This window comes from Aspergillus foveolatus (genome assembly GCF_047715535.1).
Source record: "Aspergillus foveolatus strain CBS 279.81 unplaced genomic scaffold BDW70scaffold_4, whole genome shotgun sequence".
Taxonomy (NCBI): Eukaryota; Fungi; Ascomycota; class Eurotiomycetes; order Eurotiales; family Aspergillaceae; genus Aspergillus; species Aspergillus foveolatus.
The window spans coordinates 490,337-515,376 of record NW_027396068.1 but is presented as its reverse complement, the minus strand read 5'-3'; the positions used below and the strand labels follow the sequence as shown (position 1 = coordinate 515,376).

General features: G+C 51.6%; 9 protein-coding genes across 9 annotated transcripts; 3 read left to right on the top strand and 6 right to left on the bottom strand.

Moving 5' to 3' along the window:
* Positions 1-190: 190 nt before the first annotated feature.
* Positions 191-666, top strand: BDW70DRAFT_83255 (uncharacterized protein). Its single transcript, XM_073744970.1, has one exon. It carries the CDS (start codon positions 291-293, stop codon positions 582-584), a length of 294 nt encoding a protein of 97 aa, XP_073599975.1. The 5' UTR covers positions 191-290; the 3' UTR covers positions 585-666.
* An 891-nt stretch (positions 667-1,557) lies between these two features.
* BDW70DRAFT_147428 (glycoside hydrolase family 43 protein) lies at positions 1,558-2,821 on the bottom strand (the record flags this gene model as incomplete). Its single annotated transcript, XM_073738717.1, has 3 exons — positions 1,558-1,631; positions 1,663-1,708; positions 1,766-2,821. 3 exons carry the CDS (start codon positions 2,819-2,821, stop codon positions 1,558-1,560), a joined length of 1,176 nt encoding a protein of 391 aa, XP_073599974.1.
* A 566-nt stretch (positions 2,822-3,387) lies between these two features.
* BDW70DRAFT_83237 (uncharacterized protein) lies at positions 3,388-4,866 on the bottom strand. Its single transcript, XM_073744969.1, has one exon. The coding sequence runs from the start codon at positions 4,652-4,654 to the stop codon at positions 3,452-3,454; it is 1,203 nt and encodes a 400-aa protein (XP_073599973.1). The 5' UTR covers positions 4,655-4,866; the 3' UTR covers positions 3,388-3,451.
* Positions 4,867-7,546, bottom strand: BDW70DRAFT_83236 (oligopeptidase family protein). Its single transcript, XM_073744968.1, has 2 exons — positions 7,298-7,546; positions 4,867-7,233 (listed from the first exon to the last, which is right to left on the bottom strand). The coding sequence occupies exons 1-2, from the start codon at positions 7,327-7,329 to the stop codon at positions 5,079-5,081; spliced, it is 2,187 nt and encodes a 728-aa protein (XP_073599972.1). The 5' UTR covers positions 7,330-7,546; the 3' UTR covers positions 4,867-5,078.
* A 1-nt stretch (position 7,547) lies between these two features.
* BDW70DRAFT_169502 (ATP-dependent RNA helicase BRR2) lies at positions 7,548-14,400 on the bottom strand. The gene is made up of 2 exons (XM_073742700.1): positions 8,278-14,400; positions 7,548-8,223 (listed from the first exon to the last, which is right to left on the bottom strand). Exons 1-2 carry the CDS (start codon positions 14,379-14,381, stop codon positions 7,701-7,703), a joined length of 6,627 nt encoding a protein of 2,208 aa, XP_073599971.1. The 5' UTR covers positions 14,382-14,400; the 3' UTR covers positions 7,548-7,700.
* Positions 14,401-14,644: 244 nt separating this feature from the next.
* Positions 14,645-17,841, top strand: BDW70DRAFT_147425 (mismatch repair ATPase MSH1; the record flags this gene model as incomplete). The annotated part of the gene is made up of 3 exons (XM_073738716.1): positions 14,645-14,711; positions 14,817-15,169; positions 15,214-17,841. 3 exons carry the CDS (start codon positions 14,645-14,647, stop codon positions 17,839-17,841), a joined length of 3,048 nt encoding a protein of 1,015 aa, XP_073599970.1.
* Positions 17,842-17,900: 59 nt separating this feature from the next.
* On the bottom strand, positions 17,901-18,805 carry BDW70DRAFT_83228 (ureidoglycolate hydrolase). Its single transcript, XM_073744967.1, has one exon. The coding sequence runs from the start codon at positions 18,727-18,729 to the stop codon at positions 17,959-17,961; it is 771 nt and encodes a 256-aa protein (XP_073599969.1). The 5' UTR covers positions 18,730-18,805; the 3' UTR covers positions 17,901-17,958.
* A 1,102-nt stretch (positions 18,806-19,907) lies between these two features.
* BDW70DRAFT_128587 (MDR family MFS transporter) lies at positions 19,908-21,958 on the bottom strand. Its single transcript, XM_073735456.1, has 4 exons — positions 21,691-21,958; positions 21,294-21,631; positions 20,785-21,244; positions 19,908-20,726 (listed from the first exon to the last, which is right to left on the bottom strand). Exons 1-4 carry the CDS (start codon positions 21,880-21,882, stop codon positions 19,998-20,000), a joined length of 1,719 nt encoding a protein of 572 aa, XP_073599968.1. The 5' UTR covers positions 21,883-21,958; the 3' UTR covers positions 19,908-19,997.
* Positions 21,959-22,687: 729 nt separating this feature from the next.
* On the top strand, positions 22,688-25,014 carry BDW70DRAFT_169499 (acetoacetyl-CoA synthase; the record flags this gene model as incomplete). The annotated part of the gene is made up of 4 exons (XM_073742699.1): positions 22,688-22,795; positions 22,844-24,332; positions 24,420-24,760; positions 24,850-25,014. The coding sequence occupies 4 exons, from the start codon at positions 22,688-22,690 to the stop codon at positions 25,012-25,014; spliced, it is 2,103 nt and encodes a 700-aa protein (XP_073599967.1).
* Positions 25,015-25,040: the final 26 nt, after the last annotated feature.

Genomic DNA, 25,040 nt, shown 5'->3' with positions numbered 1-25,040 from the left:
GCGGAGAATTTCGATAAGACACCGAAATCCGGGGCTCGGGTGATTTTCACCAACACCGAACATCAATCTTCGATCGTGATTTACCCTCATTGCCGCACTTCCCGTGTCCAGTTATGTGTACCACCGCCAATCAACGCCGAGCTGCTCCATTTCTCTTCAGCCTAACAATCCAGGGCCTTGACGTGCCGGCGCCGGCGTCGACGCTGCGGCTGCGGCTGGGTGGCTTTTGGAGGAGAGTTTTGGGAGGTATATCCGTCTATCGTTTGCATAGCCACTGCTGGTACTTTTGAATGACGTTCAGTCCCGGTCGAGCTCAACCGTGCAGTTTCTTGGTGAGTGGTATAGCCGGAATGGTTGGCGTACCAGGACGGTCAATAGGATGCGCGACATGTCTGAGACAGAGAAGTAGGTACGTCTTCTCTTTACACCAGAACTTCAGATATGATTTGCTAACTCGTATGAACAGTGCGACCTGGAAAAACCGTCCTGTGGCAACTGTCACAAAGCGCGCGTTGAGTGCAACGGATATTACCGTCCCCGCATATTCATCACACAATCGAGACCCAAAACGAACACCTTGTTAACAAGAGAAACAGCAATGCTCGAACTCAGCGCGAGAAATGTCATCGTTCCACTTGCGGCTGCGATGTTGCCCTCCCGTCTGTGCTCGCTTGCTCCGCCTACCAAACCAGATATGTACCTGTTCTGGCGGATATGCCTGCTCAACGGCAAGGCGTTACCGGTCGAGCTAACGCAGATGGCATTGCAAAAGTAGATTGATGCAATAAGACTTGCATGGCTCGGAGATAGCGCTACGAAAGACACTCAATACCATGCCGCTTTCTGCGGTGGGAAGCAGGAGAATAATCAGTATCTCGAGGAGGGGAGGAGACTTTATTCTTACTCGCTGAAGAGTCTGGCCGTTGTCTTGAGGGATCCAAGAAGAGTAACTATCATGCCATCTTGACGGCTGTTCGGTTGTCCAGCTTCTACGAGCACGCCACTGGTATACTTTAACTCGAACGGTACTGATTACGGCAGCCTTATTTCGGCCAAAATGATGGCAAGATGAAGCAGGTGCGCAGCTGACAGGCACATAAGACTGAGGATATTTCGTTGATATCAGAGCGATTACTATACTCGTTCATATCTGGTCACGCACACAAATTATTCGCAGACAGGTGATCCAATCCGGCGGGTTTCTTGGAAACGCTCTAACACAACTAGATACTGATCACATAGATCATGTCCTACCTCCGCCAAGAAAAAGGTGCTTCCTCGCCGACCCAGATTGGAAAACTATACCCTTGGCTCCAGCGAGAAAAGAACCCCGGAGACCACCTTTTGGACATTCTTCTGGACCCGGCAACCTCCGCCCGCGCCTCCACCTGATAATGACCTTTAGGGCCTCTGTGGTCGTCATTTTGAGCAATAGTCAAGCACTTGGCGCCTTCGATTCGATATTTGACCTTGACGTCTGCTGCGCGAACATGATCTGCACGTTATCATCTTTCACTCGTAATAGGGCTCTTCCGGACCCATCGGCGACTTACTAGCTCATTGCTGCCATCCATTATATCTGCTCCACCGGACGTCAGAAACTCGAGGAGCGCCGAACTCTAGCAGACCATCTATACGACCCTGCCCTGTCTGGCGTGAGACAGTTGATCTCCAGCATGAAGGATGAGGTGCCGGAAGGGGTTTTTGCCTGAACCTAGCCATAAAACACGAATTATCTCGTTTTTTATGTTCATATCTAATTGACTAGATAAATAGTCCCATCCTCCCTATATCCAATCTCCCGTACCTTAACATTCCTCAAATGACTCTGTCCCCCCGAAATCTCGCAATCATGATAAAACAGCCACCAGCGCCCTTCAAACTCCGCAATCGAGTGGTGTGTCGTCCACCCTAGCACGGGCTCTAGTATTCGTCCCCGGTACGTGAACGGGCCCCAAGGTGAAGACCCAGTTGCATACACAAGGTAGTGCGTGTCGCCAGTCGAGTAGGAAAAGTAGTAGACACCGTTGTACTTGTGCATCCAGGAGGCTTCAAAGAAGCGTCTATCGTGGTCATCCCCCGCTAGCGGCTGTCCAGATTCGTCAAGAATGACCAAAGGACGAACGGGGGATGCAAGCTCTGTCATTGAGCGCGAGAGTTTCGCGACGAGGGGCTCGCGCGCTGGAGCTCCTGGTCCAGTCGGTTCCTTCGCATCTTTATCGTAGACCCATCCCTCCCCTCCTTCGTCTGCATCCTCACTCCTCACCCACTTCTCCAACTGGCCCCCCCATAGCCCTCCAAAATAGATATACGCTTCCTTCCCATCTCCGTCTTGATCTTCATGCCCATCTCTGACATCATCCACAAAAACAGCCGGATCAACACTAAAAGTCCCCTTCAACCAAGTCTCCTCTGCAACAAAAGGCCCCTCCGGCGCATTCCCAACCGCGACCCCAATCCGAAACAACCCTTCATGGTCCCTTGCGGGAAAATACAAATAAAACTTCCCATTCCGCTCCGCTGCATCGGGGGCCCAGAGTTGCTTCGAAGCCCAGGGAACCTGCTCGGTTTTCAGGACGGGGCCGTGGTCTTTGACCTCCACTTTCACATTCTCTGTGGAGGTGGAGGTGAGGGGAGCTAGAGTGTCGATGGAAAAAACGTGGTAATCGGCCATGTCGTATTGGTCGCCATTGTCGTTGAAGGGGATGGAAGATTCGCGGTCATGGGAGGGGTAGATGTAGAGCTTTTGGTTGAAGACGTGGGCTGAGGGGTCGGCTGTGTAGAGGTGCGAGATTAAAGGTTTGGGGTTAGACTGAGGCATTTTGGTGATGTTGATTGATTGAAGTTGAACTTGACTGGCTTAATTTTCGATATGCCACAGTATGAGTGGTATGGATACGATGACGAGGGAGGGTCCAGCCTGTTTATATGCATACTTGTAGAGGTGTGATCTTGACTAGGAATATAGATGGCAATGGCCGCCTATTTATCCGCCGGCTAAAGTACAAAGGTGCTGGGCATTTCCATTTCCCGTAGATTGGAGCTCGTGGATAAATGAGGAAAAAGTCCTGAAGGGAAACGGAGTTCCTTCCCCCTCCCAAGGGATCTTCGGCCTGGTCTAGCCTGGAGATTTGCCGGGGTGAGGATGAGAGTTCTCATAGGTTGATTTACTACGGAGTAGACTTGGCCCGGCCAGATTAGGCCGGAAACACTACATAAGGCATTGCCCGTTATGGGATGAATGGGTTAAATATGTCTAGGATACCTCTTCAAACATTCAAACCAAGACTACGAGCCCGCAACAATATGCTATAGAGTCAACCCAGCCAGATGCACAGCTTCCAAAATATAGATCTCATGTCATATCAACAAACCTCCCAAACGGGCCATAAAAGCCTTAGTAACGTATGTATTAAGTAGAATGGATCATTGTCTGTTTGGATAATGGGAGTCAAACATTATCGAACCCATCCATGAACATATAGCTCCCCTCCACATTCCTCATCTGCACTGTCATCGCATTCCTGTACCTCCGTTCCCAATCCCTCTCAACCTGCTCAACCACACTCCCCTCATCGCTCCGCGTCTTGACCGGACTTTCACACCCCTTTAGCCCGATGAACCTTCCAAACCGTCTCCTCTTCACTTCTGTATCAACGCCCAAATCCCGCAGAAAGCCATTGGTTGCAAGCCACGGCTTGATAGGAAGTGGATACAGGAAGGTCTCGCGCCTCGGCGGATACACTTGGTGAAAATGAAGTGCTAGTGCATCGAGCTGCGCTGATGTTAGAAGGTTGAAGGCGAGAACTGATTTGGGAAAGTATGGGTGTATGAGGCCGGTTGAGTAGGAGACAAGCGGGTGGAGCTTGCGCGCGAGGTGGGCGATTTTGTTTTGGAATTCGGGGTGAACTTCCAAGACTGAGTTTGAAGCTGATTGACTCGGCTCGTCGTAGCTAAGTTCAAGTCCAAGATCAAATCCGGATTGCTGCAGATAGGACGTGATTTGTTGCACCTGGCGTCTTTGCTGCCGGTGATGGAGGCGGCGGCGGAGCCGTTGCTGGCGTTCTTGCGTGTGGTACTGGCGCAGCCGTGCTTCAATACGCCGTGTGCAATCTTCGATTCCCTGCCTGACTGCTTTGAGGCGGTTGAGGCATTCTGATAACGTATCCTGGTGTCCTGGGTCTCTGTGGATGTGCTGGGCGATAGTCAGCCACCGGTTCCGGGTGTTGGATACGATCCGCTTCGCCTGTTGTGCCAGTCGTATAATCTCGCCACGTCCTTGCAATAATTTTCTGATTTCTTCAGCCTCGCATCGAGAATTTCTGGGGTGTTCGATTATATGGTCCATGGAGGCGGCTGCAGTAGGCAATCCCCTTGATTCCCCTGCGGAACTAAGTGGGTACCAGCTTTGGGGTTTTAATTTGGGCTGTCCTTCCTGTTGTTCTATTTCGATTTGCTCCGCTCGGTGCAGTCTTTCTTCCATGATCTCCGACTCGATCGGTGACTGCTGGGCGTTCTCAAGCATCTCATCTATATGGTTAGGTGTAGGCAATCCGTTCGGCTCTTCTCGAGACGGGGACAACGTCGGGGTCCGGGGCGGTATTGGGAGTGATTCGGTATAGTGGCCAAACTTGTCCTTCTTGTGGTTATCCATCGTTATGTTAGTTCTGGTAAGATATATAGTAGCGAAGGTGAGCGTGAAGGGTTTATAGAAGTTCCGGAACCTGCAATGAAGTGAGGGTGCTAATGACAAATGCAGCGGTTGAGATATCAGATATATGAGAAAGTAATGGGTCTGATTAGACGACGAGGCAAAAGATTATAAGCAGCATAACAAACGTGGGCAAAGCCTGCGCTAAAACAATTCGCCTTTGTGACCCAAAACACAATGCAACAGCCACAAGTCAGTTCCTGACTCCGATTCTTGACTGGGTTGAGCAGCTGAAGCGTCGAACAAAAAAGTTGAAACACAGACCGAACTATCCATTGTCGCCAAAATAGATTAGCATAAACAAAACGCCTGTTCAAATATGTCTGCGGCTAAGTTATTCCTGAGGCCGATCATATACATGTTTCAACTATGAAAGGCTGACTTCCGCCAGACGGTTCTGGAGCGCCACCTTTCCATTACCTGAAAACCGCTCATAGCGCTCGGAGGCGGCAGGGAGACCGACATGCTTGTTAATCCAGTTGAAAATAGTATAATGCCACATCAGTGCATTTTCCGGGTTCAATACCCAATGATTCTCGTCTGGGAATGTCAAGAAAGCGCTGTCAATACCCTTCATCTGCAACACGTTGAACGCTGAGAGGCCTTCGGCTATCGTCAGCCGATAATCCTTTTCATTGTGGATGATGAGGTGTGGCGTCTGCCACTTATCCAGGTGACGAGAAGGATCCCATTGTGCCCAGTTCTCAGGAACTTTCCACTGCACGCCCCTAAGATCGTGCAAAGGAAAATATAGCTCTTCGGTGGCAAGCAGGGAGGTCGTGCTGAAAACACCATCGTGCGTTACAAGAGCTCTGAATCGTCGTCCGAGCGGTTGGCCCTGAATCCAGTTCATCATGTACCCGCCGTAGGATGCGCCCAGAGCCACGGCGCGGTTCGTGTCGACGTACTTCAGGTTCTTCTCGATATAGTCGAAGCCCTTCTCGAGATCAATATAGGGTAGCCCGCCCCAGGACCCGCGAATCGCATCAGTGAATTCCTGCCCATAACCGGTGCTGCCTCGCGGGTTCGGCGTAATGACAACATATCCTTGCTCAGCAAAGACCGCAGGGTTCCACCTCGTACTCCATTGATCATTCCATGCGCCTTGTGGGCCGCCATGAACCAGAAAAGCCAGAGGGTATTTGGAACCTGGTCTAAAGTTGGACGGCTTCACCACCCACGCGTGGATCGGGGTATCTTCTGCCCCCCTGTACCAGATTTCGTCCACCTGAGCTGCCGAAAGACCAAAAGCAGGTCCGCCATGGCCAATTGAAGAGATGACATGGGCATCGGCAGGGTTCTCAGGGTCAACCACAGTCCATATGCTGTTGTCTACCAAGCTGTTACTGGAGATTAGTAGATGGGAGGATTTAGATGTGACAGGGTGGACATCTGTCACGTAGCCGGAACTTGTGATTCTTTTGAGCATATTTGGCGTCGAGTGACGGATGTCGGCGACAGGCAGCCGAAAAAGCACCCCACGTCCGTACTCCTCCGCCTGGATGTATAGATAATTGTCATCGTTGGAGAATGTCAGCCCTGAAGGACTGAGATTCCAGAGCCCCTTGCCATCTGCCGATGCAAATGCTTCAATCATCTCGCCACTCCAAGGGTTAGGAACGTAGAGAATCCGGTTTTTATCCGACTCATACCCGTCCTGGCGCATCGCCAGAACAGCAATGGAGCTACCATCAGACGAAAGCACAGGGGATGACATGGCACCTTCCAGACCCTGAACTCGACATATCCTGCTCTCAACAGCGCTCACGCCAGTCCACGAAAACATAGGACAGTAATAGCACGAGCATGCTGTATGCAAAGCGGGATTAACATCAGGATCTCGCGCCACAAACACAATCGCGGAAGGACTGATCGCAAAATCGCCTCCCCCTCCGAATGGCGGAATTGGCGACTCAACACCGGTAAGCCCACAGACAGCGATCAAATTCGTAATCCCTGAAACGGAATACTTCCCCGCCTGCCGAGTAGCGGGCGACAGAGGAGCGCGCTGGAGCAAGCCAAAGAAAATAGCATTCCTCTGAGGCTCAATGTACGAATCCCAATGCCTCACAAAGAGTGAGGTATACAGCTTGCCGGTGCTATGAGGCGCCTTCGCGTCCTGAGGATTGTATAGGGTTCCGTCCGGGTTGGATTTGCCAGCCACAGCGAAGCCAATTTTGCCTGACTCGATAACAGTGACTTTAAGGTCTGACACTGGACCAGGTACTGTCCCCGCAGTATAGGTCCGATCTGCCTGTCGAGCATCCCCGATGATCAAGCTTGTGTTTCCATTACCCTTTGACTTCAGCCAAATCAGCTGATCAGTATTGTCAATCCATTGCGGATAGCTGGCGCCAGGATCATTCGTAATAAGCGCGGACCGACCGGTCTGAAGGTCCAACACACGAATCTCATTCGTCTTGGAATGGGACTCGAACGAATATGTTGTCTGGGTGTAAACGGCGAGCGTTCCAGTCGAATTAGGCACGGCCCCGGACCGTCGAGGTGCTCCGAGAAGTACCCTAATAATCAGCAAACGAAAGGCGGATGGAAGGGCTCTAGTATGGACCAGAAAAAAGGCCTTACTCTGGCGTAAATTTCATGGATCGGATGGTCATGTCACTCTGCAGGAACGATAACAGACGATAAGCTAATAAACCCAAGATCAGACAATTCAAAGTGGGAGAAATAATCGTAGGAATAATTATAAATGCAAGTTCGCACTCCGCAATAGAGGGGAGGATACTGAAAAGAGGGAGATGGATGAGATGGCGATGGCGAATTTAAAGATGAATACCTTGCTGGTGACTCGGTGAGGGGAAGAGGTGGAGGCTGGGAGCCTAGGACGGCAAGATCTCCAAGTCAACAGCATTCCACGACAGATAACACAAGGCCAATGATTGTCCTGTATATCGCATGTCTAGTCATCCATATAATTACAATAATCTGATGCAGTACATCTCCAAACAAAAAAAAGGCTTGTTTCTCATCACTCCTCTTCCTCACTCTCATCCTCCTCCATACCTTCAGCAGCCCTGACCGTAAATGTGGGAGCCTGGTCCACGCCAACATAGCTGTCACACATTAAGTACAGCGTCAGCTCATGTTCACCAGGCGTAGGCACGGTGTAATCCAGGCGCAGCTCCAGTTTGCGACCGATAGTGACACGCTTAATCGCAAGCAGATTTCTCGTCTTCTCGTCGCCAACAATCAACCACCAGTTCTCCATCTTCTGGCCGGGGTAGAAAGGCGCGTGCACTGTCGTGTCGAACTCTTCATCCTCATCTACCTCCCGCTCAACCTTGATTTTGAGGTACGCAGGTTCACCGGCGGTAATGTTTTCCGGGTCCTCGACCTCAAAGTCGAGTTCTAGGATAGGGTATTTGTTGTTGGTGAACGCAGCTGCCTGCGCCAATTGTTTGTTGTCGAGGTTGAGACGCTTAACCAGGGTATTGTAATCTTTGTTCTCGGACGGATCCATCGCATCCATGAACTCGAAGATATCGTTGATCCTAATTACGCAAATGTTAGAACAAGTTTTGGCATATAAAGCAGGAGTAACATACTTATACTCATTGGCAACCTTGATGGCTTCAGGGCCGAAATGAGGAATTTGCTTGAGAGGGCTATCACGATCCCACATAGCCTGAACAACCATCTGCGACATCTCCATAGCATTCATGGCGTTCATGTGACCTTCCGAGGCGAGGATGTCCACACAAGCACTGAGAAGGTTAAGGACCTTGCTAACAATAACTTCTTGATCCTTCGCCAGATCAATAGGCAGCTGCATGCGCGAAAAGTGAGCTTGAAGCAGCACAAAGGATTTGAAGTGCGGTGAGTCGTAGGCGACTTGTGACGTTTTGACAGGGACGCGGTCATACACCCGGCGAAGGATGTGTTCTTCGTGGCGGCGCATCTGGACAGACTCAAATTCGGTCGCCGCTGTGACAATCTCCAAAATGCCCTTGAGTTTCGTTCGCGCTGACAGAGAAAGGAGGAAGGTCTGCATGGTGATGTATGAGATGTTGTAATACGCGCCGATCGATGCAGCGTTCAGAGGTGAAACACTGTCATCCTCTTCATCCAGATCAATGATCTTGGCCTCAGACAGCTCCTTCAAGGTGTTCTCTACCAACTCAGAGAGGAATGTACTCAGACCCTCGTGGCTTACATCTGTGAGACCATAGAAGCTGGGGTTGGCTAGAAGGCGGCGGTAAAAGTAAGTGTACGTCAACCAGTCAACGGAGTCTTGAGTAGAGGCAATTGTCCCCTGGCTGATCTCGGTAACAAAGGCATCGTGCATGTAGAGCTGTAAGTGACTCTCCACCGGCAACGCCTCGTTGAGGAACTTCTTATAGTACTCGCGTTTGACCGTCGGGACCATAAGAACACCTCGGCCAACCTTGTCCTGACCGGGGCGAGAAGCCTTGCCGAACATTTGGAGAATCTCGCTTATTGGGTAGTCGATATAGCGATGCTCACGGCCCTCGAAAAACTGAGTGCCCATGACAACCACAAGGTGTCCGGTGAGGTTGAGTTCCCAGCAGACATCTCGTGAGGCGATGACAACTTGGATTGCACCAATGTTGTATAGATGGGAAACAATGCGCTTGTCAGTCTGACTCAAAGCCTCGTGGTAGTACCCAATACCATGTGAGAGCGACTCCGCCAGAGTACGCTCATGGACGCGGCCGAGCAACGGTTGCAGCTCCTCGATGTCTGCATGAAGGAACCGGTCTTCGTCGTCGTCAATAGAACATGCTGTCAAAAGATCAATGGCAGTAGCGCGGGTTTGCTTCCGGTTAGGCACAAAGATGAGAGCGGGTTTATCTGCAGACAGCTGCAGGATCGAGAGATATGCTGGTCTTGCCATTGCCAACATCAATGAAGGGAAATGCGGTATGCTGAAAGACTGGATGTGAAGTTCCAAGGGCACTGGCCGGGCATGGGGACTAAAGTTGTAGATGGTGTGCTTGCTAGCGCCAATCCACTCTCCAATATCACGAGCATTGGAGAGAGGAACGCTTAGACCGACGATTCGCATGCCGCTCTCGGTCTGGAGCGCAATGGAATGCATGCGCGAGACCACAACTTCGTAGACATACCCACCGTAACCACCGAGCATGTGCAGCTCATCAGCAACAAACAGCTCCACAGCGCGCACGTTCTTGCGCTTCTGCCATTGTCTGGAAAGCACATCCCATTGGGTGGGCGTAGCAAGAACAAGATCTGAACCGGCAAGGATCTTGAGATCGGCTGTCATCTCCCCAGTCAGCTTGGCAATACTCTTACCACCAGCCAGGCCGCTCAGCCGCTTTTTCCAGTCCTCAAGGCGGCTGTCAATAAGCTCCTGGAATGGAGCAACGTATACTGCGCGGCCACTGTCTTCCTTGGCCCAATGACGCAGGATCGCCAATTCCGCGCAGACCGTCTTACCACTGCCTGTGGGAGCGCCGATGAAAACATTGTCGTCGCTTTCGAAGAGGGTCTTGAACGTTTGTGTCTGAATCTTGTTAAAGTATTCCCAATCAGGGTATAAACGCTGGTACTCATCACGCTTGAGAGCCTTCACAGGGGCCCGTTGCATATCGAGCAAAGGAGTATGGGGAGGGAATCTCTCCGGAAGAATTAGTTTCTGGAAAGACACGGCGATGCGAGTTTCCGAATGCATCCAGCGGTCGGATACGAGAGAGATGAAATAGTTGGGGGGCATGGGCTCTGTGATCGGAACAGTGAACTCGACAAGATGCTCGTTCATCTCCGACTCGGCGTAGTCCTTGCGCAGAACGAATTGATCATGGAACAGAATCTCTTCGCCGTCGCAATCCTCAACCATGATCCAGAAGTCCTGGGCCGTGCCATGCAGTTCTTCGTCCCAGACAAAGTTGGGAGTGATCGTCAATTCAACCCTTAGCATGGAGCGAGTGATGGGTTGAACCTGGGCCTGGACCTCCAAGCGAGGAAATTTGGAAACTAGGTCACAGACAGTTTTGCCCGCTCTGGGCATGCCCAAAAGTTCACCCATGCGCGGAGGGTCCAGATCAAAATAGCTGCCCCAAGGCACGTCGATTCGCTCGGACTTCTGGAGGATATCCCTAGGGCATCGCGGAAATTGACGCAAGGGGCTCATGGTAGGCCACATACGCCTTTCAGCCATCTTGCAAAGATCAAGGGCATTTTTTGCCACCGACGCCCAACCGCGCCGTAAGCATATTTCAAACAGGGCACGGAGGATACGGCCAGCTGATTGGGTCACATAGACCAAGTCCGCCATCAGGGCAAGACCCTCCAGCTTAAGTCGGGAGATGTACGCCTGCAGCAAAACGTTGATCTTGGCGTGAGGTTCGTCGATGCCCTCTTTAACTGGAACAGGCACACGGCCAAGCATTTTCGCCAGTTCGAGTTTCTCATCTTGACGGACCGGAATGTACTTGAACTCATCACTAAGAGCGAAGATTCGGAAGAGCTCAATGTTACCGATGGATGGTTGGAGGTGCTGGTTGTATGTCAACATGGAATTGTGGCCGATGTAATAGTGTGAAGCAACCCGCCCAAGCTCCGTAGACTGTAGCCGTCCGGTCTTTTTGTCATACTTGACCAATCCCGCTTTTTCCAGGAGCACAGCCGCAGAGTGCACAAGATCAACACGCTTCTGCTCAAGAGCGTCATCGTTTTCGTAATCAGCACCGACGCTGTATAGACCAGGAGAGCGCAGCATGCGCACAAACAGATAGGTGTAGCCAAGCCAGTCAACTCCCTCGTCTCGTGTTCGAATGTTTCCGAGCACAATCTCTGCGTTCATGTTGTCTGCCAGTTTGCTCACGAGCTGGCTCTCAATGGGCAATTGTTGATTCATGAGTGAGAGATAATATTGGATTTCAGCCTGAGTGGTAATGATAATACCTTCACCATACGTATCATATTGAGGTCGTCCGGCTCGTCCCAGCATCTGGAGGACATCTTGAGGACTCAACTCGACCCAGCTACCTTTCTCGGGAGAGTAGACTTGTGTTCCCTTGATGATGACGGTGTGCGCGGGCAGGTTCACACCCCACGCGAGGGTCGCTGTACAGACAAGAACCTGGATACTACCATCCTTGAAGAGCGCCTGGACCGAGTCACGATCCGCAAGACTCAGACCAGCGTGGTGAATACCGAAGCCGTAAGGCAGGATATCCTTAAGGGCGGCGTCATTGACGGATTCAGCCTCTTCGGCAAGAATAGCCCTGCTTGCAGAGTCACTCTTCAGAATCTGACCAATTGTCTCCATCTCAAGAGCCTTGTCTCGGAGATATTTAGCGGTCTTTGCCGTCTCTTTCCGAGAATGAACGAAGATGAGCATCTGGTTTCGGTTTTGCCCCACGTGCTCAATCACCTTATTGTAGCAAATGTCATTCATGATTTTCAGTTGCTTGATGGGCTTCTTGTCCGTGACACCAATGAATTCTTGTTTAAGAGGGCATGGTCGGTAAGACCCATCAAAGTGGAACAATCCCTTGGCGGGATCAACACGAAGGAAGCTTGCGACATCGCGGTAATTAGGGAGTGTTGCACTGAGTCCGACAATTCGGACGGCGTCGCCAGTTTGTTCGACTTGACGGATGGTCCTGCTGACAATACTTTCAATGACAGGACCACGCTCATCGTGAAGAAGATGGATCTCATCAATGATGACTAGGCGAACGAGCTTGGTGTAGCTTGTCTCTGACGCCTTTCGCGTTATAACGTCAAACTTTTCAGGGGTTGTGACAATGACCTGAGTCTCGGCGATTTGCTGCTTCGTAAGCTGACGGTCACCGGTCAACTCTGCAACCTTGATGCCGTAAGGAGCGAGACGCCTGCTGAAATTCTCAACTTGTTCTTGGACAAGAGCCTTCAATGGGGAGATGTAGACTATCTTAAAGTCGTCAAGCATGATCTCTCCGGTTTGGGAGTTACGGTTCTTTCCGACTTCACGGAGTATGCTCAACATGGCCACATTGGTCTTTCCTGATCCCGTAGGAGCGCAGACAAGCATGTTGCCATCATCCTGGAAAGCTGACGGGTAACACTTGGTCTGGATCCGGTTAAGCTCCTTTGCGTCCCCAAATCCAATACGCGCCCATTCCGGGAGCTCGGAAATTGCAACTTTCCTCTCTCCTGGCTCCTGCTTAGGCTTTGGCTGCGGTACATGAATTTCCTCGTACCCCTTGAATGTCCGTTTCGTTGAACCCTGGGGCAATTTGACGTTGGGGTTCGTCATTAAATGGTTACCCTGATGGAATACAAGGTTCTCCAGGTTGATTAAGCGTTTGGGCTGGAGCCCTCTGACCAATCCACCGTCCGCAGTCTTCTTTTCCTCGGCTGCAGCAGGGGCATTGGGCAGGTCGACGTCCATAAGATCCATCTTAATCCTCTTCTCGGGTCGACCCGAATCATTGTCACGAGTGACTGTCTTGCCGCGAATCTCGTCCAGGATACCGCGATGTCCGGCTTCGACCATTTCGCTCTCCACTAGATTACGAGCGTCGGCGTCTTCGGCCACACGCCGCCAGCGAGTGGTCCAGACAACCTTGTCCCGGTTCGTGACGAGCTTGGCAACAAGGTCCGGGAAGTCGTAATCGAAAAGCTCCATAAGGTCATTTTCTACATCGCGCAAAGACCTCGGTGAACCATCCTCTGTCTTGCCATCCATGATCTCGAGGGCTTGGGTGGCTTTTTCTTGCTGGATATGCGCATCCGAGTAGGCGGCGCCGATCTGGCGCTGTAACCAGTACGCATCAATGTCACGAGCACTGACTATGAGACCCTTCTTTTGTTGCTCTCCGTCTGCAGATGCTCCGCCATCAATGACCATTTCTTCCGTGGGCAGATCTTCCGGAGCTTCTTTTGCCGCGCCCTCGCCGCTGTCAGATTTTGGCTGTTCTTCATCTTCATCATCCGACTCGTCTTCGTCATGTACCTCGTCCAGAGTACCCATGCGGTCTTCATCCTCGTCTTCGTCGAAGACCACGGCGACACCCTGCCGCTCATCGAGTTCGGCCTCATCTTCACCAGTAATGCCGTCGCCCATTTCCTCGTCCTCATCTTGCGCATCGTAGTCCGTAATCTTTTTGCCTAGATTGACAAGCTCATTAAACTCCTTGGGGTCTAACGACGTGCCAAGTAAATCATCAATTTCCCTCTTTTTATCAAAATCCTTCATTTCCTCATCTTTTAAGATCTCCAATACTGCATCGGCAGCACTCCGAACAACTTCGTGTGAAACGTCGCCGAGCCGGCTTGCGGTCAATGTGAGAATTAGGTCGTACGTAGCTCGCGTGGCCGGTGTACGAGGGCGATATTTGAGGCCTTCAATCAAAGCATCGGCCGCGGATAGGATTCCTTGGCCGCGTAATTGGGCGGGTTGACCCTTCTGTCGCTTCTTCTGTTCACGCGCAAGGACATCCTCGCCCTCTCGAATGGCACCCCGCTCAATGTCGACCGGACCGACAGCCTTCTTCTTGGACTTCGGTGCGTCATCGCGCGCTATCCTCGAGCCCATTTCCCGAATGCTTATACGACCTGCGAGTGATTCTGGGTCTCCGGTGGCCTCATCGTTAACGCGGGATATGAAACGACGGTCCGCCTGGAGAACCAGGTTGGACATCGCCGAGTACTTGTACTGTGAAATATTTTGGTCCGCCATTTTGACAACTGACGATGAAAAAATAAATTATATAAAAGGTGACCGTTTAAATCGTCACTGGCTCAATGGAGCTCAGGCTCAGGAATCGGCGGCGCGTCGAGACACCTGCGAATGGAGATGAATTCTGTGGCAAAGTTGAGATCCGTGAGACTGCACAAACCTGGACCATCGTCCTGCAGCAAGTAACTAGTTCAGGCGTTACGCTGCGAGCTCCTGCTAATGGTTGAAGGAGAAAAAGTGGTCGCGTTGAAGCTCTCGGAAGAATGATGGAAGTGAGTCGCAGATTTCGGTGGCCCAAGGACGGAAGGTTTGGCGGTCGCGGCCTTAATGGTAAGGCATATAGCGGCTTTTCTGCCGGACAAGCAGCAACACTGGGCCAGGAAATTACTCCCTTTCGTCAGAAGTATCTTCAGTTACTTGAACAAGACATGCTAGTTAATGGGTCTCGCTTACCTTACTTGGTTCAGTCGCAGGCTCAATCTCTGGCTCGTTTAAATACTATCCTTCCCTATCGCTGCCTTGTGCACAGGACGATATGCCATCATGCTCAACCGCGACGCGTCGCAGCTCCGCAGCCCACCACGGTCTTCCACAACCAGCGACGGTCAGCTAAAACAAAGTCCACGGTGAAACTCAAGGACCTTCCTCAGGGCGCGGTGAAACTGGAGCCATATCAAGATGTCGTGGAGGATACGCCCCGATATCCAACGGTTGTTCAGGGACACCGCAATAACATGCAAAAGTTCAAGAACTGCGTTGTCCTAACCAGGGTGGGAGGCTTTTACGAGGTATTTACCTATCGCTTATGGTCTGAAACATACTGACTGTGTAGCTCTATTTTGAACAAGCCGAGGAACTTGCCCCATTACTCAATTTAAAGCTTGCGACCAAAAAAACCAGCGCCGGTCCCGTTCCCATGGCGGGTTTCCCATTCTTCCAGCTAGATCGCTTCCTCAAGATTCTCGTCCAGGATCTGAATAAATATGTTGCGATTAGTGAAGAATTCGCCATTAGCGCAGAGGAGAAAGCTCGGTCCGGTATGCTTTTTGACAGAAAAGTAGCGCGGGTCATCACGCCAGGCACCCTGATCGATGAGAAGTTCATGGACCCGTCTGAAAACAACTTCCTGATGGCAATTTATCTCAACCCGTCAGATCTGGGGATGCACGCCAGAGGCAGCGACGAATCCTCTTATCAGCATATACTTACGTCCGCCTCGCAGAATGTCGGCCTGGCCTGGCTGGACCTCTCCACGGGCGACTTCTACACTCAATCCACTACAGCACAGATGCTTCCATCTGCAGTCGCAAGGATAGGTGCTCGAGAAATCCTCGTAGACCAACGTCTTCAGGATCTGGTCGGGCAAGAGCTGCAGCTGCTCATCGGCCACGAACATCGGCTGATGACATGTTTCAATTTTCCTGAAAAAATTTTGCCAGTTTCAGACTGGGCGTCTATGCTGGAAGCACCCCTTCCATCCACATCGATCGACGCCTTCAGCCAGGAGGAAGTCGCGGCGGGCTACAGTCTGCTAGAATACATCCGGGTCCAGTTGCAGGGTCTTAACCTAAAGCTGCAACCGCCTCGCCGCCGGCATCTAAACGAATCGATGAGCATCGACCGTAACAGCCTGAGAGGGCTTGAAATACTAGAGTCAGCGCGCGACAGCTTCAAAGGCAGCCTACTACATGCAGTGCGTCGGACCTCCACCAAAAGCGGAGCGCGACTACTGCGAGATCGACTAACATCTCCGTCGACTTCATTACCAGTGATCAACGAACGCCTCGATCTGGTTTCTGTTTTTATTGGGGATAGTGAGATACGGAATGATCTAGTACAGCTGCTGAAACGCAGTTACGATGCCCAACGTTTGGTTCAGAAATTCACACTTGGGAAGGGAGATGCAGATGATTTGATCTGCCTTTCTAAGTCTATAGAAGCCTCAAAGGAAGTCAAGCGGCTGTTATCGGCCGCGAGTAACGTAAGCTCAGAGTATTCTCGGAAGTCTCTCCAGAAGATGGTTGATCGACTCTATCTAGATGGGCCAACGATTCTGGCTGACAAGATCCTGTCCGCAATTGACGAAGAAGGGCTATTGCAGAAGCAGCGCATCGAGGAAGACACCGCAGCTGAAGCCGCTATTCTAGCCCAGGAGGTTACTCTCAACGAAGGCGCAGCGGCCGATCTTGCCAGTTTGCCAAAGAAAGTCCGGGAAAAGACCACTGATCGCGCAGCAACCGACGAATCCTCGCCTGACGAGACGTGGATTATGCGACGAAATGCAAGTCCTGCGCTGAAAGAACTCCACCGGATACTAGATGAGCTGCAGAATGAGAAATCGAAACTCGGCCAGTATCTTCGTGATTCCGTCGGATCCTCCGCCATCACGCTTAAGTGGACACCTGGTTTGGGACACATATGCCATGTCAAAGGCGCAAAAGTTTCCCAACATCAATTGGAAGACCTAGGCGTGACGCGCAACGTCTCGTCAACAAAGTCAACCCGGTCCTTCTACCTCCCGGCTTGGACCGAACTCGGGGGCCGAATGGATCAAATAAAGGTCCAGATTCGGCAGGAGGAGCAAGCCATCTTCGAGCAGTTACGCCGCGAAGTTATCTTGAACCTGGTAAAGATTCGCCGCAACGCCTCAGTCATGGACGAACTTGATGTCGCTTGCTCATTCGCCACCCTCGCAGCCGAACAACAACTCGTGCGTCCCATTCTCACTCAAGGCACAAACTACAAGATCATCGGCGGCCGCCATCCAACCGTGAAACTCGGCCTTGAAGAACAAGGCCGCCGTTTCGTCAGCAACGACTGCTTCTTAGGCGAATCCGAGCGTATCTGGCTTATCACAGGCCCCAACATGGCCGGAAAAAGCACATTTCTCCGCCAAAACGCGCTTATTACCATCCTGGCGCAAGTGGGCTCCTTCGTGCCAGCTGACTACGCTGAGATCGGCATTGTCGATCAAATTTTCAGTCGTATCGGCGCGGCAGATGATCTCTTCCGCGACCAGTCGACGTTTATGGTCGAGATGCTGGAGACAGCTGCGATTCTCAAACAAGCGACGGCAAGGTCATTTGTGATCATGGATGAGGTTGGACGTGGGACGACGCCGGAGGATGGGACCGCGGTTAGTTTCGCGTGCCTGCATCATTTGCATTATCGGAATCAATGCCGGACACTGTTTGCGACGCATTTCCACGGATTGGCTGATATGACGCAAGAGTTTCCTGCGCTGGGAAGGTATTGCACCGACGTTAAGGAGACGACTGAGGGGCGGTTTTCTTTTGTCCACAAGTTGCGGAAGGGCGTGAATCGGGAGTCACATGCTCTGAAAGTTGCCCAGCTGGCGGGGTTGCCTAGCGAGACGCTGGAGCTGGCGCGAAGCGTTCGTGATAGTATCCGCGACGGAGCCTCTCGACTGACAACTGCTGCCTCTTCTTCTGCGTCTTAATTTGCACTTTGATATATAACATACAAATCATGCGAACATAAGGATGGACCCCTCTTTTTTTTTTCTTCTTCTTAGAACCCCCATAATCTCCAATTCACCCGCAACTCTGTATAAGGCTTATAGCTTCGCTTCCGCCCTCTGCTGTCTCCCACTCAAATCGACAACGATTCCCTCCCCAAAGCAAACCTCCTGACAATCGTCCGCCGCAACCCCATTGACAAACTGCGTGACCACAAAATCCACCCTCCGTTCACCCACAACCACCATTGGCGCATGCCAGGTCCCAGGCCCATACGTAACGGCGTGCTCCCCGCTCGCCACAAATGCCCTGAGTTTACTCAGATCTGGCGGATCACGAATAGATACTTTCTCCCCGGCTTCTGTCCGCGCCGTTGCGGTTTGGCCATATAGTGTTGGCGCCACAATGACTAGGTAGTATGCGCTTTTGTCGTCCGAGCTTAGACCAAGCGGGGAAAATGTCTGCGATGTATAGGGATGTCGTTCGAGGATTCCGACATCGAAAACAACCTTCTCCTGCGCACCGCCTACTTTACTCTCGCCAGTACTAGTGACGGCCCGCAGCGTCCTTGGAAAACAACTAAACATGCTCATCCTTGCCTCGGAGGGTTGCTTGCCGGGGCATTGAGATGGATAGTTATTGATTAGCGGCGAGATAGGACTGTATTTCAGCGCGGAGAGTTGGTTTGCTGCCACAGGAGAAGTCACGAGAGGGTGCTTTGGATGTGAGGAGAGAGGATTTGGGGCCGTTGTGACAGAGCGCGGGAGCGGGGGGATGACTGCGCTGCCGAAAGGTGCGAAAGCATCGCGGGTCAGAGGTTCTGGGGTGATGGATAAAGAAGGAGAAGCGAGAAGCGTGGGTGGTGGCATTTTCTTCAATTGTACGGATGAATTGTTGTATTGAGGAGGAAGCAGTAATGAGGTGGTGAGGGGATGGTGTTCATATACCTACGGTAGAGTGGAGTCTGTTGTTGGAGCTGTTCGGGAGTCGCCGATGGAAGTTCCATCTTCTGTCAACTACACGGTACTTACTCTCCTAGCAGCCTGAAACCGTCATCACCAGTCAAAACAACGGGCCCTGGTCCTGCCAAAGAGAGCGACTTCCTATTAATGCAGAACAAAAGGCTATCCAATATAAACTGCAGACTGGCACTTTCCAACACGACCGCATTCAATTGCCCACTGTGGTATCTATATCCTCCCGCCCAACTGCACTGCTCCTCCTTCATCTGGCCACATATTATCGCTGCTCTTGAGATACAATTCTTCTTTAAAGTGGGCAAAGCAAACATATGAATTTCCAAGAGATTTGAACGCAGAAATATTGGTCTGGCCGTTCGCAGACGGCCCAATCTCGACAAGCTCTATGGATGACTCCATATCACAACCCCGTCTTCATCCGCCTCTTCAGCACTATCCCCAGACAAGTCGGGCGGCCCAGGGATAAGGCTGGAAAGTTAGTTCTCCGGTAACCAGAGAGCTTTCTCATGGATGCAAATGGGGCTTTTGCTTTGCACAATACTATCATAACCTTACCAAGTGCGTCGATGCCGTGCGTCAGCAGGTTAACACTGGCTGCAATGATCTCTTATCACTAGCGAGCTATACAAATCCACTTAAGCAGATGCTTAGTGGTCCATGAGAGGAAGGTATAACTTGGCAGCAAAAGGGCTCCATTGAGGTCACTACGCGGCACTGGGACGTTGATGCACTGTGATTTTGCCTCACATTGTCCACCGTCTAATTAATCAAGTACCGTGAAGGTACTGCAAGGGTGCCGCGAGAGATGTCACTTGTTGAATAGCTGGTGTGGAATGCGCGCCGAATTTGGTGTTTTGGTAGACTACTATGGTGCAGAGAAGCAGTGATAAATGAAGCTGTAGGGGCAGTGTTAAGTGGGCGTTCGAAGAGTGCGCGGTGCATATCTCCTGGTACCGCTGCGAACACATCCACCTAGGTAGTGATCCAGCTAAGTCGAGTACCAGTCAGGCATTTTGAACGGAAGATGTCTAATTTGTAATCTATATAAGTTCATCGTTATTTACATACCTGCGTCGCTAAATCACTTCTTAGAGTCCTAGACATTCCACACTGTCCGCAGTGAACATGAATCACCCGAAACCGAACCACCTTTCCCCCTACACTTCCGCAGTATTTTTCTCATTCTCCTTTAATCCAGTTTTGGTCTCCACATGCTCCTTGCTAAGTTGCCTCTTCGTAATGAAAAAGCTCGCAACAAGGCCCACCGCGGCAAGAGCAGTATACAAAATCCAGATATTCCGAATACTCCACGCAAACGCCGTCTCGACAGCCTCTCTCTGCAACGAGTCCGTAATATCCTTTACAGCCAGGGCATTCGCCGCCGCCTCCGCACCCGTAAAGTCCTCCTGCAGGGCACTGGATAGCCCCGCATCAGCTACGAGACCCCTTTTCAGACCCATGCTATTTTGGAAGACAACGCCGCCCAGCACGACAGAAAGCGCCATGGCGACATTCCGCACGAACCCGAATGTCGCGGTTGCTGTTGCGGTGTCTTTCGTTGGGATGTTACTTTGGAGTGCGAGGAGTGGCGGGAAGAAGAGCAGGCCACATCCGAAGCCGGAGATGATTTGGTAGCCGATGATCTTACCGAGGGATGTGGAGGTGTTGTAGTCAATGAAGAGGCCTGTTCCTAGCAGCACGAGGGCCATCCCCAGCCAAATGACTTCTTGGTAGCGGCCGGTGCGGTGGATGACGATACCGACTGCGAGGCTGGTGAAGGATTCGGTTAGGATGAAGGGGAGGATGAGCAGACCTGAGTGAAAGGGGGAGGCCGCTTTGGCAGATTGGAAATAGAGCGGGAGGTAGTACTCCGCACCGAGAAATGCCTGTTAATGTTAGCCTGGCAGTTTAAAATGGAGTAGCATTGTTTTAGCATTGACTGACAAAGCCGTGTGTAAAGTCTACCAAAAAGCAAGCAATATTTGAGCGGCTTGTGAAGATGTGGAGGGGCATGAGCGGGTATTTCGCCAGACGCTTCTCGCTGTAGATGAATGCAACGGACATCAGGGCGCCGAACACGATCAAGCAAATCACTTTAGGGCTATCCCAGGGGAACGTATCGCCGCCAAAGTCTAGACCGAGAAGGATCATGACGGAGATGGCTAGAATGGACAAGCTGCCAAACCAGTCTACTGCCTTGATTCCTTCGAGCATAGGTGTCCTAGGATTGTGGACATCCAGGAACAGAATCAGCAGCACGAAAGCCGTACCGCATACTGGAAGATTAATCCAAAAAATCCAGCGCCACGAGATGGACTCGGTGAAGACACCACCAAGCACAGGACCAAGCGCACCGGCCACCGTCCAGGTACATTCCATAAGACCCATGAACAGGCTACGGAGTCTGCGTTGCGTAAGCAAAACGCACCGAGCTAGAAGCGTGTAAATCTCACCTGACACTGAACAGATCTGATATAGTTATGAGAATGAGCTGGATAAGCCCGCCCCCAGCAACACCCTGCAGACTGCGGCCTACAATCAACATGGCCATATCTACCGCTGTGGCGCATACAATTGACGAGACAAAGAACAGCGCGACGGCCAATAGCAGGATCGGTTTCCGGCCCCAGATGTCAGACAGGTTGGCCCAGATGTTGCCGCTGGCGGCATTGGCGAGTAGATAGGCTCCGCCAATCCAGACATAACCGCCGCCTGAATGCAAGTCTGCGGATATTGTCGGGGTAGCTGTTGCTACGATAGTCTGATCCAGCGCTGATATGAACAGGCTCAACTAGACCCTTGCATGAGTGACAAGCCCTAATATGGTGTAACTCTGTCTGGGCGACTTACTGCCAGGGCGATCAAGATAGCACTGATACGCCAACTGCCACGGGACTTTGGCGCGTCATTTTCAACTGGATGTGTACTACACCGTGCCTGTGTAATGCATTCCTCGGGTTTATTCTCCGAACCTCGTTGGCTTGGCGCAGTCTGGCTGGCAATCTCATCCATTTGAATCTTGGAGGCAGTGGCGGAGACCATCTTTTTCGAGACCACCCAATATTCAGAGTGTGCTCTATGCAAGCGATCAAGAACAAATACTCAAAATGATCTACCCCAGCGGGATCAACAACGTGAGACGAAGAGGAGTTTGTGACATATCTCGATGACTCCGCGCTGTTTGCCTGCTTTGCTGTAAATTCCTGCCTCAGGCTACAGTAATCAATGCCTGACCTCTCCGTCTTATCCTCTCGTCTCTTTGTCATGTTCTTTCCTTTTTACAACGCCTAATATTTTACCATTTTGTCGATTCCCATTGCCCTCACCGCAGCTGATGGAAGACGTCAAGTTGGAGATGATTGATACAAGCGCCGAGCTGCTTTAGTTAGGTCGAATGCATTCGAACGGAAGGATTGGACGAATCAGGCTGCTGTCTCTTACCACGAAGGGGATAAACACCCAGCTGAGCGTGTCCCACATATCTCTTACGGGTCAGCAATCCAACCGCTCAGCATGTACACGATCCAGTGGGTTGTTGCGTCGCGGAGGGGACTACGAGCTCAAAAAGACTGGCCAGAGCATGGTTCGGCATTCGGCCAAGGTTCCCACAGCGGAGAATCGCAAGTGCCCGAGGTCAGATCTGTTGACAAACGAATTGGAGTCCCATCGGCTGATACTCCGTAATCCTTCGATACATACTTCCCCGCATCCTACGGCTATGCCGAGGCCTAGATAGGTCCCACCACCTCTAGGACTATGGAATGACCACGGATGGGAACCCGGCGACAGCCAATTCACTCGATTTCCTCTTGATATCTCATTTTAGGACCTGGTCTACAAATAAACGATGGCTGCAGAAATACCTCGTAAGCTCTGGGAGCATCCCAACCCTAGGGCTACTGCGATGTGGGCATTCAAGGAGAGCCTAGAGAAAGAGAAGAACGTCAGCCTTCCGGTAAGCTGGACAGATATTTACTGGATGGGCAATGTCTTACGTTCCTAGACTTACTATGACCTCTACACCTGGTCTGTGACAAACCGCGCTGCGTTCTGGGAGTTTAGCTGGAGATATTTTCCCATCATTCACGAAGGCTCTTATACTACTGTCGTTGATGAATCTGCTCGCATTGATAGCATTCCCAGCTGGTTCAAAGGCGTCCGGCTCAATTTCGCCGAAAACATGCTCTTCACGGCCGAGAAGTCACCAGCTGGAACCCAGTTCATCACGACAGCCGGCAAAGAGGATAGCAAAATCGTAGCTACCCAGGTTCGCGAAGGAGCCGCGGAGCCCGCCATTTCCATCACCTGGTCTCAATTGAGACAGCGGACGGGGAAATTACTCCAGGCGCTCAAGGCCGCGGGCTTAGCGAAAGGAGACCGTGTGGCGGTGGTCGCCAGTAACAGCATCGACACCCTAGTCGTCTTCCTGGCCACCACGGCCCTAGGAGGCCTGTTCTCATCCGCTTCCACTGATACCGGTGTCACGGGCATTCTAGATCGGCTTGTCCAGATCAAGCCGAAATTCGTGTTCTTCGACGACGCCGCCGTCTATAATGGAAAACACATCAACCTGCGCCCGAAAATCACCGATGTCGTCAACGGTCTCAAGGACACATCCGAATTCGAGAGCCTAATAACCCTCCCCCGGTTCCCTGACCACCCAGTCGAGGTGACCAGCCTGCCGAAAACGCAGCCCCTAGCACAGCTCTTAGCCACCGCGCCCTCCGACAAGCTGGAGTTTGTTCGAGTAGAGTTCCGCGACCCCTTCCTGGTAGCGTTCAGCTCAGGAACCACAGGAAAACCAAAGCCAATAGTCCATGGCGTCGGCGGGTACCTCCTCAACTCAAACAAAGAGTCCCGTCTACATCGCAGCCATGGCCCCAACTCTGTAACCCTTCAGTTCACAACTACAGGTTGGATCATGTACATGTCCGCCATATCGGGTCTGTTATTCGGCGGCCACACCATCCTCTACGATGGGAGCCCCTTCTTCCCCGATCCAAAAATATTGATCCGTCTCTTGGGAAGGTACAAGGTCACCCATTTCGGCACATCCCCTCGATACCTACACGAGCTACGCAAGAACGGCATCTCCCCGCGTACCGAAGAAGACCTTCGCTCCCTTGTCGGCGTCACAAGCACAGGGATGGTCCTCCCGGATTCCCTAGCCGAATGGTTCTATGACGCCGGTTTTCCGCCTCACGTCCAACTCGCAAATATTTCAGGCGGCACGGATTTAGCAGCTTGCTTTGGGCTCGAAAATCCAATTACACCGCTTTACCTCGGTGGATGCCAGGGTCTCCCGCTGGGCATCCCTGTTGAAGTCTATGATCAAGCAGATGAAGGCGCGTCAGGTGTCAAGGGTACGCCTGTTCCTGATGGTATCCCTGGAGAGCTTGTAGCCACGGCAGCGTTTCCAACCATGCCTGTCAAGTTTCTCGGCGAGGACGGGGAGAAGAAGTATTTCGATTCGTATTTTGCGAGGTTTGACAGTACGTTACCCCCACAGCCGACACTAGCCCCAAGTTCCAGTCCCCCCAGGAACTCCTTGCCTTCTTTGAAAAACTAATGTAAATCAGACGTCTGGACCCACGGCGACTTCATCTCCATCCATCCGATCACAAAGCAAATCTTCTTTCTCGGCCGCTCTGATGGTGTGCTAAACCCCTCGGGAATCCGGTTCGGGTCCGCCGAAATCTACAACGTGATTGAGACGCAGTTCGCCAACGAGATCGTGGACTCATTAGCTGTTGGACAGCGACGGCCCCAAGACTCTGATGAGTCTGTGATTTTGTTCTTGCTTATGAAGCCGGGGTTTAAGGTCACCAAGGAATTGGTCGAACGGGTTAAGGAGGCTATTAGGAAGGCTTTGAGTGCGAGGCATGTGCCGAGATATGTGTTTGGGACACCTGAGATCCCGGTAGGTGATGCTGCTCCCAACCTTTTTATTGTCTCTTGATCATCAAAGTAGGGACGTAAAACAGGCTAATGAGACCCTATATCTTCCAGACGACCGTGAATCTCAAAAAGGTTGAGTTGCCTGTAAAACAAATCGTTTCTGGGAAGAAAATAAAGCCTTCAGGAACGCTACTGAATCCGGAGAGCTTGGAGTACTATTACCAGTTTGCGGATGTGGAGAGGTTGGCTGAAAGTGAGTTGAAGAGTAAGCTGTGATATGTAGCAGTGTCGGCTAGTTAGAC